Genomic DNA, 18,551 nt, shown 5'->3' with positions numbered 1-18,551 from the left:
TCTACAAGTTGGTTAGCATCATCTTCCTTTTAGTCAGTAGGCTAATGCGTTTGTGGATGAGTGTTCTCTATTGTTTCGGCTCAGTGGACCAAGAAAAGAAACAGACATAATGAAATGACAGTCAAATCCAAGCATGAAGTATTTTCTACAAACAAATTGAAGTTGCTGGAAAAGATTGTTTCTGGCAAAAAGTATGGAATGTGATACGTAATGGGTAATGGCTCGTATAAACACAAAGATTTGTTCAAAAACGTTTATTTCATTCTCGTTCCGTATAAAAATTTAATTTTTCGGTTGTCCTTATTTTGGGGTCCATATCGATGGCAACTCTGCAGATAGGAGACAATTGGAAAACTACATTGTCACGATTTCTTTCTATCTCTTACCAGGAAAAAGACTTGGAAAGGTTCAATGACGTAGTTTAATGGGTTAAACCGAAAAGCAGTCAATTAAATGTCGAATAATTCTACTAGTGGAATGATAATCTAACTTCTTGAAGGACTTTAACGAACGGCTTCTCAAATAACTCTAATTTTGATCAGAAATTATATCAGCATCAATTCTCATCTACTTGTATTCAATTACTTCAAGTCTCAATCATCAATAATTTCTGCATCAACTACCAATCCACAACTCATAGCACAACTCTCATAATCAACTCATAATAATAATAATAATACAAACTACACCACTATTTATAGTTGGTTGTTCAGTCCAGTAACTTCGAAAAGGTTACGTAGTATTGCATCACACGAACTCATCGTCGGTCACGTAGCATTGAGCGGCATAAACAAGCAAGTTTAAAGAAATCTAAAGAATGTCACGTAGGGCCGAAGGTTGTAGAAAACACGTTACATAATACAGATTTCGTCATCAGAGGTTACTTTAGGTTAATACCCGATAATAACACATCGCTCAAAATTCCATAATGAAAACAGCACATTGTGTCAAGACGCAAGCAGCCCGACGCGAGGCCTTGCACATTGATTGTGACATACATTACGTGTTACGTTAATGACGATTCAGAGTGTAAACCAGTGTTTCTCAACCTTTTTTGGCCCAACGCCCCCTTCATTAACTAGCAAAATTTTACCGCCCCCCAACAAAAACGATTAGGCCTAAATACAAAAAACGAAAAAAAAAAATACTATTAATAGCCTACTACAAAAGTGCTTAAATGCCAAGCAAAAAGCCAAGCAGAGTGAATTACATCAAATATAGGCTAGTTATCAGTGTTAGAAACGATTCCCCGCCCATTTAATATTATTGTTGTATCTCTGCTCCATTCTATTTTCATGCTTGAGTGACCCGGCCATGCATTAACAATTTTTGCTAGTTGATCTTTCTTTTTACGTTTTGGCATGGACTGGAGTGGTCATTGTTTTATAAATCTGGAGAACTGGAGATTTGGAGTGACTAGGGAATATGTAAGAATTCGGTAAGCAACTGTTTGTTTTGTTTTATTATTGTCGTTTTCAATACACCATTTCTTCTAATAAGTAAGGCCTGCACTTTATCCAGTCTAGGCAGAAAACGTTTTAGACATCATTTATAAAACATACCTTTGCTTGGTGCAAGGTTATGCCTGTCTAGTTAACTCTAGCTAGTTGTGTAATTTGTTTGTTATCCTAGGGTAGTCTTTTCAGGTCTGCCAAGGATTCATTTATGGTATGTGCCTTTGTCTAGCTCACTTTAGCTAGTTGTGTAATTTGTTTTGTTATCCTAGGGTAGTCTTGTCAGGTCTGCCAAGGATTCACTATTGGTTTGTGCCTTTGAGCCTGCCATGCTGTAAAGTTTGTTTGAATTTTGTAATTTGTTTGTTATCCTAGGGTAGTCTTTTCAGGTCTGCCTAGGATTCATTTTGTTGGTGTGTGCCTTTGAGCCTGCCATGCTGTAAAGTTTCTTTGAACTTTGTAACTAGTTGTTTGTTATCCTAGGGTAGTCTTTTCAGGTCTGCCAAGGATTCATTTTTTGGTTTGTGCCTTTGAGCCCGCCACGTTGTAAACTTTGTTTAAATTTTGTAAATAGATCTTCACTTTGGGCAGTCTTGTCAGGTCTGCCAAAGATTGAAGCTTCTAAGCCTGTACTCTGTCAGGCCATTGTTCTAGTCAGGTAGAACTGGTTACCGTTAAACCCTGTAATTTTAGTAGGTTGCTTACTGACATTCTCCGTAATATCGTGAAGGTCAATTGTCACCTCACCTAAGGTAAGTACCATACAGATTTTGTTTTTTGTAGCTGGTATATTGCTGTGTGTTAATTATGGCTCGTAAAAGGCCCAAGCAAACCCCAAGACGGGGTAAGCCAAATGGTTATGCTAGTGGCTCAACAGAGCAGCATGAGGCCGCCTCTAATATTAGTGGTCAACATGACAGTAGCGAAGAGCTGCCAGGTCTCGTTGTGTTAGAACAAGAGCTGGTTGAAATCGAGCTTGGCATAACTTCCATCGACATGGAGCTATGCTCAAGTGATGATTTCCTGAGTTCTTCTGAAGTTTTGGAGGTAAAGAAAAGATGCCTTGAACTTCAAAGGAAGCTCTCCCTTAAACGTTTAGATTTACTCAAATGCAAACCACAGCAATCAGGCTCAATAGAATCTAGGATGAACCGTATGGGGGAAAGCATTTATGGTTTGCTTGAAGCATGCTCTACCCTCATTCGAAGCTGTCGAGAGCAATCCAAGCAAGTGTCACATCAAACATCATCGGTAGTTATGGATGCAGGCAGTGACACAGGCAAAGCTGCTGAGTCTAGCAGTCACGTGACACCCCGTGAGAGTGGTGTAAAGATACCACCTGTAAAAGCAGAACAGGGTATCCTTCAGGGCAGCAGTAGTGCTAGTAATATTCTTAATCCTTACACATCTCCCTTTCGCACTGAAGCTAATAATAGTAGTGAATTTCCCATCGTCGTGCCTCAACCCCAGCTCAGTGCAGGGTTTCAAAATGTTCATGGTCCTCGGTTATCGCTTGAGAAGTTTGACGGCAATGTGTTAAAGTTCTTTAACTTTAAAAGGCGTTTTGAGCGATACATTGAGTCAAATTATCTAAGTTTTGAAGATCGCATCGCCTTTTTGGAGGACAATTGTGTAGGCCAGGCCTTGGAAGTAATATCTGGCCTGAGTTGCTTGCAAAATAGTGAAAGAGCATATGGAATGGCATGGGATAGATTGAGAAAAAGGTTTGGCAACCCTGGAAAACTCATGGCCAAAGTGAAGGAAGATTTGCTGCAAGGACCCCCTATTTCAGAGTGGGATGCGCCAGGCCTCACAAAGCTCTGCGACAAGATGTATAAGTGTGAAGTCAGTTTCGATGGCTGGGGTAAGTCTCACCTTTTAAACAGTGACGAGGTGCTTCAACGGCTGTTCCTGCGACTTCCTTATAAGTTAAAGGAGCAGTTTGTTCATGTTAATCACTTAGGATCGGACTGTGCCACGTTTGGTGATTTAAGAGTCTTGGTCGAGGATGCAGCCTCTCGAGCCGACAGCCAATATGGCCATCTTATGCAACCAGGCAAAGATGTTAAGAGAGCTCCACAACCATCGCTGGCTCGATCTAATCCGCAAGGTGGCTACAAGCGTGCTTCGGTTTGCACAACCCAAGAGCAGATTTCCCAATCTGCTAACCATAAGCAAGAGTCCTGTTGTTTGTGTGCAGAGTCGCATGCCCTATGGAAGTGTGAGATGTTTAAACAAAAGCCTGTTGCAGAAAGAAGAACCCTGGTGCAAAAGCATAGACTGTGTTTTTGTTGCTTGAGAGCAGGCCACAGAGTGGTTGATTGCAGATTTAAGAAATCTTGTGCAACGTGTGGATCGAGGCATAATTCACTTCTGCATGTAAACCGTGTGGAAGAGGAAAGCCCCTCTGCTCTGAAGAAGGGCATCTCAGCAACAACGTCCGCAACTGTGCCAGCAACATCTGGGACAACAATTTTTAAGGTTTTGCCAGTTAAGGTATGGGCTGGGGACCCCTCCAACTATACCTATACTTATGCTTTTATCGATGAAGGTTCTAGCGTCAGTCTATGCTCCTCAAGCCTCGTATCTCGCTTAGGGGTTGCTGCGACAAAAAGCAATGTGGAGTTGCTGACCACCAATGCTGTCTCCTTTCATGACAAGAAAATTGATTTTTTGGCTGTGCAGGGAATGGAAGAGCAGGCTGTGTTTTCCGTTGCAGATGCTCTGGTGATGGACCAGATTGTGGATGTCAGCCACAGTATTCCCACCGAAGCACTTAGTAGTGCATATAGTCATTTGGAGGACTTAAAGTTCCCTGAACTAAAAGATAGGAAGGTTGAGTTGTTATTGGGCAGCGATCTTCACCAGGCTTATCTTTTGCAGGAAGTTCGTACTGGCGCACCAGGAGAACCATGTGGACTGCACACTCTTCTGGGTTGGACCATTTATGGGAAAGATGGTGGCGATAGGCAACTCAACTCACCAGTAATGGTAAACTTTCTTAGCGTAAAGGAGTCTTGCGATAGAATGTTAAATGTATTGTTGCAGGATTTTAATGACATCGATGAGCCACAGGCCCCCTGTCCTTCAATTGAGGATAAACGTGCGCTGCAGATCATGCAGGACACGGTGAAGAAGGTGGATGGACACTATTCTGTAGGGCTGTTGTGGAAGGATGAAGACCCGGACTTGTGCAATAATCGCTCTATGGCACTCAAGCGCCTAGAGGGAATGAAGCGCCGATTTATTACTGACCCGGTGTTATTCAATAAGTATCGTGATAAAATGCAGGAATATGTTAAATGTGGCTATGCTGTGCCACTTGAAACTGGTGTGGTAGACACACCAGGGAAGACGTGCTATGTGCCCCATCACTGCACGACCAATGCGGCCAAGTTTAGAGTCGTTTTCGACTGCAGCGCGAAGTTTAAAGGCGTGTCATTAAATGACAAGCTGCTTCATGGCCCAGATCTCACCAATAACCTTGTAGGAACATTGTTTCGCTTCAGGCAACATCCGATCGCTGTTGTGGGCGATATTAAGGCCATGTTTTCCCAAGTACGCGTAGACGAAGGGGACAGGGATGCCTTTCGATTCTTATGGTATCCGGACGACGATCTCAAGCGGGAACCTATCGACTACCGCATGCAAACACATGTGTTTGGAGCAAAGTCGTCGCCATGCTGTGCTGCCTTCGCGCTTCGGATGACTGCCAAAGACAATGAAACAGGTGCCGATCAAAACACTGTTAACTCAGTTTTAAAAAATGTTTATGTTGACGATATTTGTCATTCATGTGAATCGCCGGACCAGGCTATCGAACTAATACAACAACTGCGTGAACTATTACAAAGTGGCGGCTTCCATTTAACTAAATTCCTGTCTAACAGTGCAGAGGTCTTGAGTTCTGTGTTGCAGGAAGACTTGGCGTCGAAGGTCGATTTGCCTCAGTGCCAGCTTCCAACGCAGAAAACCCTTGGTGTTGTGTGGAATGCTGCGAGCGATTGCATGGAGGTGAGGGTGAGTATCCAACAAAAGCCTAACACCCGGAGAGGCGTTCTCTCCATGATTTCGCAAACATACGACCCACTAGGTCTAATACAACCCTTCATTTTACCTGCTAGGCAACTCCTGCAGCAGGCATGTGACGCTCAACTTGATTGGGATGAACCCCTTAATGGCCTTGGGCCAGTAAACATTAATTGGGAAGCTTGGTTAAAGGCCCTTCCAGAGCTTGAATGTGTTTCCATCGCTAGAAGCCTGACTCTTTTTGGTAAATGTGCTATCCGCTTTGAATTGCATGGTTTTTGTGATGCCAGTACCAGTGGCTATGGGGTCGTGTTTTATGTTAAAGTGTTTTATGATGATTCTGTAGTAATTTGTAATTTTCTATTTGGCAAGGCTCGAGTGGCTCCATTAAAGCCTGTTAGCGTACCTCGCCTGGAGCTCACTGCTGCTGTGCTCGCTGCCAAAGTCTGCAATTTTATCCTGACGGAGTGTGATTTTAAATTCAATTGTGTTGTCTTATGGACAGACTCAACTGTTGTGCTGCGTTACATTAATAATACTTCGACTCGTTTCCACACCTTTGTGGCTAATAGGCTGAGCACTATTCACATGCTTACCAGTGTCAATCAATGGCATTATGTACCGACTACCTTAAACCCCGCTGACCTCGCGTCTCGGGGAGTTTGGCCTGATAAAGTTAATACCGCTAAGCTTTGGTTTAATGGTCCTAAGTTTTTGCATGATGTCACGAGCAATTGGCCAAACCAGCCCGACTTTGTTGGCGGAATTTCGTCAGACGATCCAGAGGTTAAAAACATTGAACGTTGCTCAGCTCAGCAACACACGATTACGGACTCAGACTCTCTATGTCGGTTGTTTACCCGCTACTCGCATTTCCACGATCTGCAAAGAACGGTTGCATGGTTGCTTCGCTTCAAATTGTACCTGAAAAGGAAATGCCGAGATGACTCCTTGACTGTTAAGACAGATTCGCTCAGTGTCGAGGAGATGGACGAAGCTGAACTTGCCATTGTCACAGCCGCCCAGCATCAAGCATACCCGACGGTGTTCGCAGTTCTCCATAACCACCCAGGATTTGACGCCCCGGTGGAACTCGTGTCCGACCTGCAGTTGAAGAAGCATGTGGCTTTGAAGGAGCTACAGTCCCTAAACCCCTATGTTGTTAACGAAACGTTAAGAGTTGGTGGGCGATTGCAACAATCTTCTCTGTCAAGCGGAAGAAGGCATCCGATCATTCTCCCATATCAGCACCCAATCACCGATCTAGTGATCATGAGGTATCACGAACGAGAAGGACACATGGGATGCTCACAAGTCCTTACCGCCATTGCTTCCCGTTATTGGATTGTCAAAGGGCGATCAGCTGTCAAAAGGGTCTTGCATTCCTGTATGAACTGTCGTTTTTGGAAAGCTACCGCCGGAAAACAGCAGATGGGCAACTTACCTGCTCCACGCGTAAACAAATCCATTCCTTTTCAAGCTGCTGGCACTGACCTTCTTGGTCCATTGATGGTAAAGAGCGGCCGCAGCAGTGTTAAGCGATATGTTTGTATTTTTAATTGTTTGGCGACCCGTGCTGTGCACTTTGAGGTCGTGCAATCCCTGGAGGCAAGTGCATTCATTCAAGCCTACCGAAGATTCTGCAGCCGTAGAAACGTTTGTCCTACTGATCTGTACAGTGACAACGGAGGAAACTTTGTTGCTGCAGACCGCGAACTTCGGCAAGGACTCAAGAACCTCCATCAAAAGAAAGTCACCGATGCCTTACTTCGGCATGAAACGAACTGGCACTTCAACCCTCCGCGTGCTTCACATCAAGGCGGCTTCTACGAAATATTTTTTCGTTTATTAAGAAAATTGATGCGGTCGCTGGTAGGAAACGCTACGTTGGATGAGTTCGACCTTCTAACGCTGGTAGCAGAGATTGAAAGAATTTTAAACGATCGTCCCATCACTTCGCTCCCATCGTCACCAGATGATCTGCAAGCCCTGACTCCAAGTATGATACTCACCGGATCAGCTTGTGACACCCTACCGCCAGATGTTTTTATGAAGGCTGACGGTTATCGACGCTCTTGGAGAAAGACCCAATACCTCACAAACAAGTTTTGGGAACAATGGCTGTTGCAATATCTCCCTCTGTTGCAGCCCCGACAAAAGTGGTTTGGCACATCTCCAAGCTTGAAACCAGGCGATTTGGTACTGGTAACGGACGAGGCAACTAAACGTGGGCACTGGCCCAAGGCTATTGTAAAGGAAGTTATGCCGGACACTAATAAACTTGTCAGACGCGTGCGAGTAAAGGTTGCTGACGGTACAGAGTTTGTTCGCGACATCAGAAAGATCTGCCTGCTAGAGGGCAGTATGGACTTTTAAAATGACAATTTTGTTTTCTAGGCTGGCTGGTTGGCACGATTGCACAACTGACATTGCTCATGCTGCTTAGGTTTCATATTTGAATTGTATTGCGTGTTTGTGTTTATTTTACTATTATTATTCTTGTGCTCCTCACTACCGCAGCTAGCGCGGCGTCGTCGATGCATTTGCATCCAGCAGTTCTGCCATAACTGTGTTATTGACTCCCATTAATAGTGTTGTTTCTATTTGCATCCTGCAGTTATTTACACTGTAGCAGTCTAGCTCTGTTTTTGGTCTGACTATTTCACACACCTGTCTCACTACTAATGCTTTTGCTATGTGCGATATTATTTTTCGTGTTTTGTCAATTCATTGCTTAATTATCACGACTCGACTTAACAGTCGCGTGTTTTTTCTGGTAGCCTACTTTTGCTCTGACGTTAATGTCACTTGCGCTGGTCATAGCATTGTGCAGTATTAGGTTGTATGTGTGCTTTTGTTTATGCCATATCCCCACTTCTGCCACTGGTACCATGTATGCTATCATTTGTTTTTCGTGTATCCGTTTATGCTGACTTCCAGTTGTCGGTAGACTTATGTTTTTGTGCTTAATTTTAGCAATCGCTAAGCATGTTGGTCAAAAGGGTTTTTTAACTCCTCTTGGGCGTGTCTTCGATGTCCTTCTGTAGGCTACTGTTATGCATGTTCTATTAAGTTTGTGTGTAATGCAAGCCAGCCTTTGTGTTGCAATTGTGATCCTTGCTAACCGCGAATATTTTTGATTCTGGTCGATATTTGCATAATTCATGTTCATTGTCGTTTATTTGGCCACCTTGTGGCAATTAGTTGGTTTGTATTTTGCTTCGTTGTAATCGTTTTACAGTGGTAAAACCCTCATTTGTTAAACTCTGGTTTTGGGGGTGGGTATGTTAGAAACGATTCCCCGCCCATTTAATATTATTGTTGTATCTCTGCTCCATTCTATTTTCATGCTTGAGTGACCCGGCCATGCATTAACAATTTTTGCTAGTTGATCTTTCTTTTTACGTTTTGGCATGGACTGGAGTGGTCATTGTTTTATAAATCTGGAGAACTGGAGATTTGGAGTGACTAGGGAATATGTAAGAATTCGGTAAGCAACTGTTTGTTTTGTTTTATTATTGTCGTTTTCAATACACCATTTCTTCTAATAAGTAAGGCCTGCACTTTATCCAGTCTAGGCAGAAAACGTTTTAGACAATCAGTCTCTAAAAGCCCTTACAGCCTGTTTTACCCTAAAAAGGGAGATCATCAGAAGCTCCTTATTCAAATAGAATTACATTTATATTAGAATAAGGACCTTTTGATGATGCCCCTTTTAGGGCGAAACAAGCTGTAGCCTAACGATTTTAGAGACAAGTAACTATATTTGATGACAAGCAAATATATATTTGCGAGCATGAAAACAGTATAGACCTACTGGTAGTCAGTGTGAACCTTGGGCTTGGTGAGAAAGTGCCAGTTTCTTCACATCTGGTGTAAAGCCAGTGAGGAACATTCGAAGATCACCTCTTACGGATATGTCAAGTGGGTTTTTCTGTTTGGTAGGTAGCAGAACAACACAGCTGAATCCCTTTTCCACCAGGTATGAGGTAGGAAATGCTACCACGAAGATACGAGCTCTTTGACGAAATCGTTACGCTGGGCAGTAGATGGTTTAAACCAGAATGCCCCCTAATAATTAAAACGCCCCCCTAAAGCCTAGGTAATCATACCGCCCCTCTACAAAATCAAAACGCCTCCCGGGGGGCGGTACCGCCCCCGTTGAGAACCACTGGTGTAAACCCTACCTTAAGAATAAACAAGCCCCTAATAACCGTGGCTTAAAAGATAAACAACAAAACATATTGCAATCAAACGACGCCTACAGACGCGCAGTGATCCATATGCTCAATTAATGTTTTTCTATAAATTTTATCATAAATTAATAGAATTTTTCGAATTTTACAAACAATTTTCCTTTTTTTTTTATTTGCAATCAATTACAGTCATGGCAAAACTATGAGTGGTGTAGTGGTATGAGTAGACTGTGATTTTGGTAAGCCTAATATCCGCCATTTTACCAAAAATGACTTTTTTGCATTTTTCTATATTTAAAGACTTCATGCATCTCCTGACAAAAATTTTCCCCCAACAAAGTATAGTTTTCGAGAAATTGGTGTGTAAAACCTAACATATTCTAATCAGTGCTAGAATAATTTTTCTGAAACTTAAAGGAATAGCCTACTAAATGAAATTTTCAAACGGGAATTGAGCATTAAAATGCTTAAAGGGGACCTGAAATGAAAAATTAAAATTTTTTTGGTGATTGTTTAGTGTTTAAGTATTATATTTTTCGAAAAAAAATTTTGATATGCCTTTTGTTTGGGAGATATAGCCAAATGAAAATCGGCCACCTGATGGCGCTATGTGGCTTGTGACGTCATCGGCGGGCAACCAAGTAAACAGCTTCATGCTTGTTTGTTTGTTTTATCTTTGCATGCACTTGCCTTAGAAACGTCGCATAGGTCATTGTATATTGATTGATTGATTGATTGATTGAATCTTTATCCTCGGACTGGGAAAGCTTCTTGCAGAGCTTAACACTTTGCTCCTCAAAGGGAGGCCAGATTTGGCCCCCCCCTCATATTTCCTTTAATTATTTGAAGCACAGTAACGCCATGCACTTGGTTTTTCTTGACTTTTCCTAAAATTGCCAGGCGGATCTGATGATATTAAATTTGATGCTAATAGTTGTGCAGTTTTCTTGTAAATTCAAGATTTTGGTGAATTTTTGCTATTTCTAGCTAACTTCCAGCAAAGCGTGAAATGGATTACATTGCGATGACAAGCCATAAGCTCATAATTGCTTCGTGCATCGATATGCGCGAGCAGAGAGAAGCATCCTCTTGCTTTCTTTTGTTTGGTTTGACCTCGATAATACAAAGCGCGTTATTTCTTATGCTACAAAGAAAAGCCAGTGATCGCAAAGCTGTTAATTAGAAACAATAATAGCAAGCTTTTTTGCGTTATCAGCTCTACAAAGAAGAATAGCAATCTACGATCAAAATAGTAGGCTATGGAGGCCACAAAATATTCAAAACAGTTGTTTCAAGCAGATAATATTCATTGACGAATAAAAAACGTTACAATAAGAAATCTTCTCTTGGATAAAGACACGAAAACCTGGTTTCGAAATAAACGTTCTATGGAAATGCTCTCATTGACAAAACTTGCAATTGAGGAAATGTATCACTGCAAATGCTTTTGGGAGAAGCCGGAGAAATAGCGTTTTTGCAAACAGTAATTGTGAGATACACTCAAAATTATGAGATAGGCTCCATTTACACGTAGCAGCTAACTCGATGGCGTCCCTTCACTGCTTTATGTCGCCTACTTGTTGTTATGTCCTGTATTTTTGTTTCACAGTGCACTGTGTTTTGTTCCAAAGAGCGCAAAATAAAGATGATAATGCCTCATCTACATTACAAAATATTTTGTAATGTAGGCCTACAAACAAAATGTACAATGTACACAATGTACATTACAAAATATTTTGTACTGTAGACGAGGCATAAATTTAGGCGTCACATAAGACAAACAACAAATCAGCTTTCTTCATCATTGATTCAACATCTAAATACGTTGCGCCAATGTATAAGAGGCCGGCTATTATGAAGACCCGCCATTTATAAATGATCCGATTATACCAAAAGTGGGACAAACTAGTGGATCAAAGAATGAATAAATAATGCTGAGAAAACTAAATCTAAGTGACGAACAAAACCGATGTCTTCATTTATCTTGGAAAAATGCTGCCTAAACTTATCAACAAAAAATACAGTAAATAACGGCAAGGATCCCGAAAGCAGAATTTGCTCGACTTTGGCATGAATTTAGTCAGACATCTACAGTAATAATTCCACACATACAATAACGGGCTCTCAACTGCTGTAAGATACATAATAATCAACCTGGTTCTGGGCGATTTGTGTAACAGTTTAGGGGAAGACACTACTTGAAATGATGCACCACACAAAAGATTTTCAATGAAGACTGAGTCTAAAAACCGATGTGGATAGTGCTGCACAATAACTTCAAGTTTAGGACAGAAGAGGCACAAAATATCACGATAAAAATAAAGACCTTGTGGGAAATTTTCGAGAATCATAACACGATGCAAATACCATAAACGCTTAGTTTGCATGCTGCTCTAAGCTGGCCGGCAACCACAAAGGTAGACAATAGCCTACAGGCAGTTTATAATTCGATAACAGCGCAATAAACATTATAAATACGTAAACCGACAATTTTCTTTTACAAACGTTTTACGTCTAATAGTAAATTTTCCCCCAACAATTTTTTGTGAAGCACTTGCAAACCACGGTTTTGTAAAATAATTCATCATTATAATTTTTTTACTTCTCGGATATTGTAAAACGTCATCAGCAAAATCACAAAAAAAATTTCATTGCTTCAATGTAGTAGGCCTAAGAATTTTTTATAGAATTGTAGCCATGTTGTTTCAACAAAGAAGCCATTTTTTAGCAATATAAAGTTATAGAAAATAATTTGCAATCATGCAAATGGTTGGAAAGAATCTAGGAAGTCTTCTCACAATCTGGCACAAAATGATTATGTTTATTGTATCTCAGTAAAATGTTTTACGACAAACTTTGAAGCTTCGTTATAATCATTTTTATCTTTGAAGTAAAACGTTATTTTTTTTTGGCCAGAAACATAATCACTGCCTTGCTGACGTTGTCGCTTTTACGCGTATTTTTAGTGCTTCAAACAATAAGGACCCAGTCAGCAATCCAGTCCTTTTACATTGATTCAACATTTGTAAACGTTAAATTTATGTAGATTTGCTGACTGTGGGTTATTTCACATTTCCTTTGTTTACGCATGTTCCTCAATTCGCTGTTGCATTATTTCGACGCTGGCTGACTAAAAATGTATTTTCAAATTGATTGACACAATCTTCAATAAAAAGTGAGCTTCGAACTTAGCTTTGTTGATGTAAATGCTGTATTTTTTGTGGATGTAATTTATGAGTCATGTTTATAAACACCCGTAAGCGAAATGACTTATGATGTGGCCTGCGTGATGCGACTTGACACAAATCCACAATTTCAAAAGCACCTAATTTGAACTTAGAAATTTCAGATTATTTCAACAACTTGTTCAATTGTCTTCTCTCTACTAAAAATATTCATACTACAAACTCAATTGTAGACCTAAAATACACAAACGAAGATGTAAACAGCTATTCAAGCAGGCTAAGGTGTTACTTATGAGAAATTTGGTTCCATACAACTAGAAGCTAGCCATGAGTTTCGGAATGCATTAGTTTAGGATAAAAATGTAAGACAAACGCAGTTTTGTTTTTTTCAAATTCGTGTAACAATATTACTCTGATTGTAACTATTTTAGAATCAGTGAGTAGTTTACAATAAGATTTGCTCGCAAGTCGTAAATTCTAATCAATGCAATGATTCGGCACACCGCACACACACTTCGTGCGTTCGATCGTGCTCTTTGTTATTTAGAAGTTTGCATGAAATCGGATTAGCACGGTTAATTAAAGGCGGCAAGTTAAATCAAAATTGTCGTTTTTGGGTACCTTTGCAAAAATTGAAATATCAAGTTTAACATATAAAATTTTAAAATAATGAGTTTTCAAACTTATAGACAAATGATTTGCTTTCACACCAGTGCAACTTCTGTTGAAATAGCATCAGCGGATAACTCGTAACAGCTGATTGAATTTTATCCAAAAACGGCCCCCCCTTGAGCAGTTAACTTCCAAAAAAACGTTGAAAAGCAAAGGGTTAATCCTGGCAGTTTCGCATACTTGTAGAGGCTTTGAATCACTGATGCAGGCCCGGTCACCGAGATTGACAGAGTGAAGTTTCCGATTGTTGAAGTCTTGTTGCCAGGGAACTATTCCATCCATTAGATGCCGCTGAATGGAGAGCAGTCCTTAACGTGCGTTGCTCAAGCGCACACCCCGAGGCCCGAGAGTCGAACAACTATTGAGTAATAGAAGATCAGCACAAACAAGATGTCTGAAACAAGACAAGGATTTCTCTTTGAACCAAAAAGACGGCGACTCGACAGCGAAGAACATCATTCTGATTCGTGCTCTGACAACACCAGTTCGGACAGCAGTCGGATGGAAAATTTGCATTGAAAAAAATTCAGGAAAATAATTTGCTTGAACCAAGTGGTTTATATCAACTAAACGTAGCCTATGTATTCAGAGTTGCCTATCCTGCCAATGTTTTACTGTCCTACTGACCTGTTTCAACGTCTTGTTGTTTTCTCGCTTTGCTATTCGATCCAAACGCCCGATCGTACCTAGGTCGATCGAGTTTTGTGGGTACTGCATTGACAGTGGCTTTCACATATCTTGAAAAATCAAAGACAGAAGAAATAGCTTCAGGGATGAGCAGGTGTCTGGACTTGGTGCCTTGTAGCTCTGCCTGTAGATCACGTTGGTAATCGCTGGCCAGACAATGATTGCTGCACACACGGCAGTGCTTGTTTACAGGTGGGTTTTTGAGTTTCATCGCCGAGATCCATTTCTTCAGCTTGTTGTCATTATTCAGAGGTAAATGATGAAAGGATACCCCTTTGACGATTCCCCGGTTAGTACAACCGGGAGTCATACAAGAAGCCACCATAAAATTGTTCGCTGTTTCGGTAGCCTACGCGATTTGTTCCTTGTGTTTGCACGCAAAACAGCAGACCTTGGATGCGACTTTGCCAGCCAATGACGTCATCAAAATTTTTGACCAATCAGAATCATTCAATTCAAGAAAGGTTTTTTTGGTTTTTTAATTAATGGTAACATAAAAAATAAAAAAATTGTCGAAAAACGTTTTATTTCAGAAAGATCTACAAATACACAAGCCATGTATTTTCGTAGCAGTGCACCTTTAAACTGAACATTCAAAAATATGGTACATTTAAAAAAAAATTACCCAAAACAATTTGTTTTCAATGGCAATGACAAGGTCCAAAGTCCAATGTTTCATTTATTTTTGATTTTTTCAAAATGACCAAAAAGTGGAAACATTGCTCAAGAATACGTCACTATCGACAGCAATTACAAAAGCCACGTTACCACATCTGATGTTTTAACATCAGATTTGATGTTTTGAGCAAACTGTCTGATGTCTTGATGTTGAATTCTGATGTTTTGATGTACCGTACATACATACATAGCCTAGAGTTAAATTGCCGCAGTAACAACTATTGGCCGATCAGCTGATTGCTAGTCGATAGTGACGCAGACTGTACAGTCGCACGCTTCGCTGCTCACCCCATTCTCGTTTTGAAAGCTCTTACAAAAGCACGCGCGGAATGCTGATCAGACCGCAATGGGGCAAAATTTTGTTGAAAATCGTTTTATGGTAGCATGTTAAACACAGGTGTAGGTGTAGGGGTTTTCATGAGAGGTAGCACCTCTGTTCCTACCAGTCGCACGTGATCCCTGATGTGGGTAGAGAATTTTGGTTCTCCACTGAAATCCTAAGTCTCACTTATGGCTCCACGTAGTTGGTAATGCACACCAACGGCCACACCTTGGTAACGGCTTGACTGCCGGACTAAACTAAGTGAGGTGCATGTCTAAATGGTTTACGTTTGGCATGTTTTATTGGGAAGTCAATCCCATGAAGTGCATGAAGACTGGATCGGCTGGAGGGGAAAATGAACTCATTAATCGGGTCAATGGCTTTAAGGGCATAACAGCAAATCGATGTGGCTCGCTAGGGCGTACTCTTGACAAAGTGAGTAGGCCTAACGGCCAGTCGCCTCGAAAGAGATTGGAGCCTCATCGAGTATTTTATCCGTAGTCTACAATGAACGTCAGTAACAATCAAGTGAGATATAAGGATCGATCCGTGACCCCTGCAGAGACATCCTTCAATTGCTACAGGGAAGGAGCATCTCCATCTACCAGTATGGACAACTATGATGACGGCACATGACCAAAGCCTTATGGACGGCATGAGCCTGACGGAAGCTGTCTGAAAACTAGAGGAAAGATGCTCAAAATAGCAACATGGAATGTACGAACATTGCATGCCATGAAAATTTAAAACAGGAGATGAAAGCAATGGGAATTGACATTATGGGAGTTAGTGAAACACGCTGGAAAGATAATGGTAAAATAGCAGATGATGGTTTCGTGATGATCTATTCAGGTGGATATAAACATATGCATGGAGTGGGAATTCTAATGAAGAAAAGCGTGGCATCTGCAATGATTGGGTATTGGCCTATGTCCAACAGACAGTGATGGGCATTATCGGCGATAATTTATCGGCGATAATTTATCGGCGATAATTATCGGCGATAAATTTTTATCGCTTATCGTTATCGCTTAATTATTTTTTCAGTTATCGTTTATCGTTATCGCCAAAGGCAATATTTGATTATCGCCGATAATTAATCGCCGATAAATCTTATTTCGGATCAACACACAAGTGGAAAGAACATGAAAAGTAATATTTTTACTAGCCACCTAGTTCATGAAACTAAAATTAAAACCAGTTCTTCTTCAATGCCTGAAGTGTGTGTGCACAGGTCGTTGTCATGGGAGGGGCACGCCCCCTGCAGCGACGGCCCTGACAACACAATGATTTTTAGAATTGCAAATTGCAATGCAATGAAATGCATGCAACAAGTATCTTGTTGTTTTGCTGCAATCGGCAATCGCGAGTGAATTTTACAATTAAAATGTAAGCGCACAGGCGGTACAGATTCCTTTGAAGCGAAGCGAAAGAAATTGGCAAGTGGTTTATGAAAGTGTCGCAATACGAGGCCGCTTTTACATCGGAAACATGGTCTTTCGCGACACCATCACTGAAACAAGTCATTGCGGAATATGATATTGCTTGAAGCATTTGACATGCAGACCGACATCACACTTTTTGCATCTTGCACAGTGATGGGCATTATCGGCGATAATTTATCGGCGATAATTATCGGCGATAAATTTTTATTGCTTATCGTTATCGCTCACTTATTTTTTCAGTTATCGTTTATCGTTATCGCCAAAGGCAATATTTAATTAATCGCCGATAAATTTTATTTCGGATCAATACACAAGTGGAAAGACCATGAAAAGTAATATTTTTACTATAGCCACCTAGTTAATGAAACTAAAATTAAAACCAGTTCTTCTTCAGTGCCTGAAGTGTGTGTGCACAGGTCGTTGTCAGGGGAGGGGGCACGCCCCCTGCAGCGACGGCCCTGACAACACAATAATTTTTACAGTTGCAAATTGCAATGCAATGAAATGCATGCAACAAGTCTCTTGTTGTTTTGCTGCAATCAGCAATCGCGAGGGAATTTTACAATTAAAATGTAAGCGCACAGGCGGTACAGATTCCTTTGAAGCGAAGCGAAAGAAATTGGCAAGTGGTTTGTGAAAGTGTCGCAATACGAGGCCGCTTTTACATAGGAAACATGGTCTTTCGCGGCACCTCACGATCAACTATTTTATTCTTGTGTTTTCTTTTTTCGTTGGAAGTGTTAGTTTTTAATAATTGTAGTAAAAAAATAAAATCTCTCTCGTCAAAACATCAAACTTACTGTTTTAAGCGCATTAAATCTTTAGATGAGTAGATTAACTAAAATTGCAAGAACTTGCCTTGAGACGTGCGGTTACGTCACAAACTCAGTTTAAAAGACAAAATTCACACACAGTAACAACACAAGATCGGTTATAGACTGTATAGATCGATTTTTTTCTAGCTTGGCGATATAACTTTAATCCAAAAATAATAACCGAATGCGTAAATGCCATTTAACTTAAAAAATTAACCCATTTGTGCCAAAAGTGAAAATAGGGCCTACTTAAAAAAATTTTCGGAAAATTTAAATATTGCATAATTATGACCTAAAAAATATACCACAATTATTTTTTTCCTAGTTATGTTTGTACTTTTTGAGAAAAAAGCCGTCCTATATATAAGACGCTAGGCAAATCCGTTATCAAATTTCACAAGTTTCTTGTGCGTAATGCTTAAGCGTTATTACATTTTACTTATCACTCAAAGTGATATATGGGAAATGTCTTGTTCATGTTTTGTCATGTCATTATTGTCATCAAGCATTTTATTGAAATGAAAGTTCAAAAAATATGAAGATGAAAATTAGCAAAGTAACACAACATCACTGAAACAAGTCATTGCGGAATATGATATTGCCTGAAGCATTTGACATGCAGACCAACATCACAGTTTTTGCATTTTGTAGTAGTTTTTGCATGACAATAGGCGCATCGAGTTGCGTGGTAAAATTATGCTAAATACAGTATAACCTTTCTCATTTACCTATGCAACATAGCCTACCGGCTACCTCAATCATATATTTTTATTCCCACTAATACAGTGCCTATTCTTATCTCAACAACTCAGCGTTCTGCCATTGGTTTAATGGTGGTGTTTACAAAGAAAACAAAACAAAAATTATCTGAAATTATCAGTAAATTACGATAATTATGTTATTGTTCTTGAACAAACACGACTAATTTGACAAGCTTGATAGATTTCACAGTATGCACATTTTTACTACCAATAACGCTTAAGATTACTGATAAATTTTTAAGCATTTTGCGTTTTTTGGAATTTTTTCAATTATGGCTGACTTTGTTGTAAACAGCCCTTTAAGCAG

At 40.4% G+C, this 18,551-nt stretch overlaps 1 protein-coding gene across 1 annotated transcript; it reads left to right on the top strand.

Annotated features, from left to right (window-relative positions):
• Positions 1–2,261: 2,261 nt before the first annotated feature.
• Positions 2,262–7,859, top strand: LOC145777425 (uncharacterized). Its single transcript, XM_082588794.1, has 2 exons — positions 2,262–5,727; positions 5,989–7,859. The coding sequence occupies exons 1-2, from the start codon at positions 2,262–2,264 to the stop codon at positions 7,857–7,859; spliced, it is 5,337 nt and encodes a 1,778-aa protein (XP_082444920.1).
• The last annotated feature ends 10,692 nt before the right edge of the window (positions 7,860–18,551 follow it).

The sequence above is a fragment of the Aplidium turbinatum genome, chromosome 9 (genome assembly GCF_918807975.1).
Source record: "Aplidium turbinatum chromosome 9, kaAplTurb1.1, whole genome shotgun sequence".
NCBI lineage: Eukaryota > Metazoa > Chordata > Ascidiacea > Aplousobranchia > Polyclinidae > Aplidium > Aplidium turbinatum.
This window is presented reverse-complemented; position numbering and strand designations above follow the sequence as displayed.

Coding starts and splice junctions, on each gene's coding strand:
- LOC145777425 (XM_082588794.1), top strand. CDS start 2,262: ATGGCTCGTAAAAGGCCCAAGCAAACCCCAAGACGGGGTAAGCCAAAT. Junction 5,728..5,988: donor TAGAAGCCTGACTCTTTTTG/GTAAATGTGCTA, acceptor TCTTATGGACAG/ACTCAACTGTTGTGCTGCGT.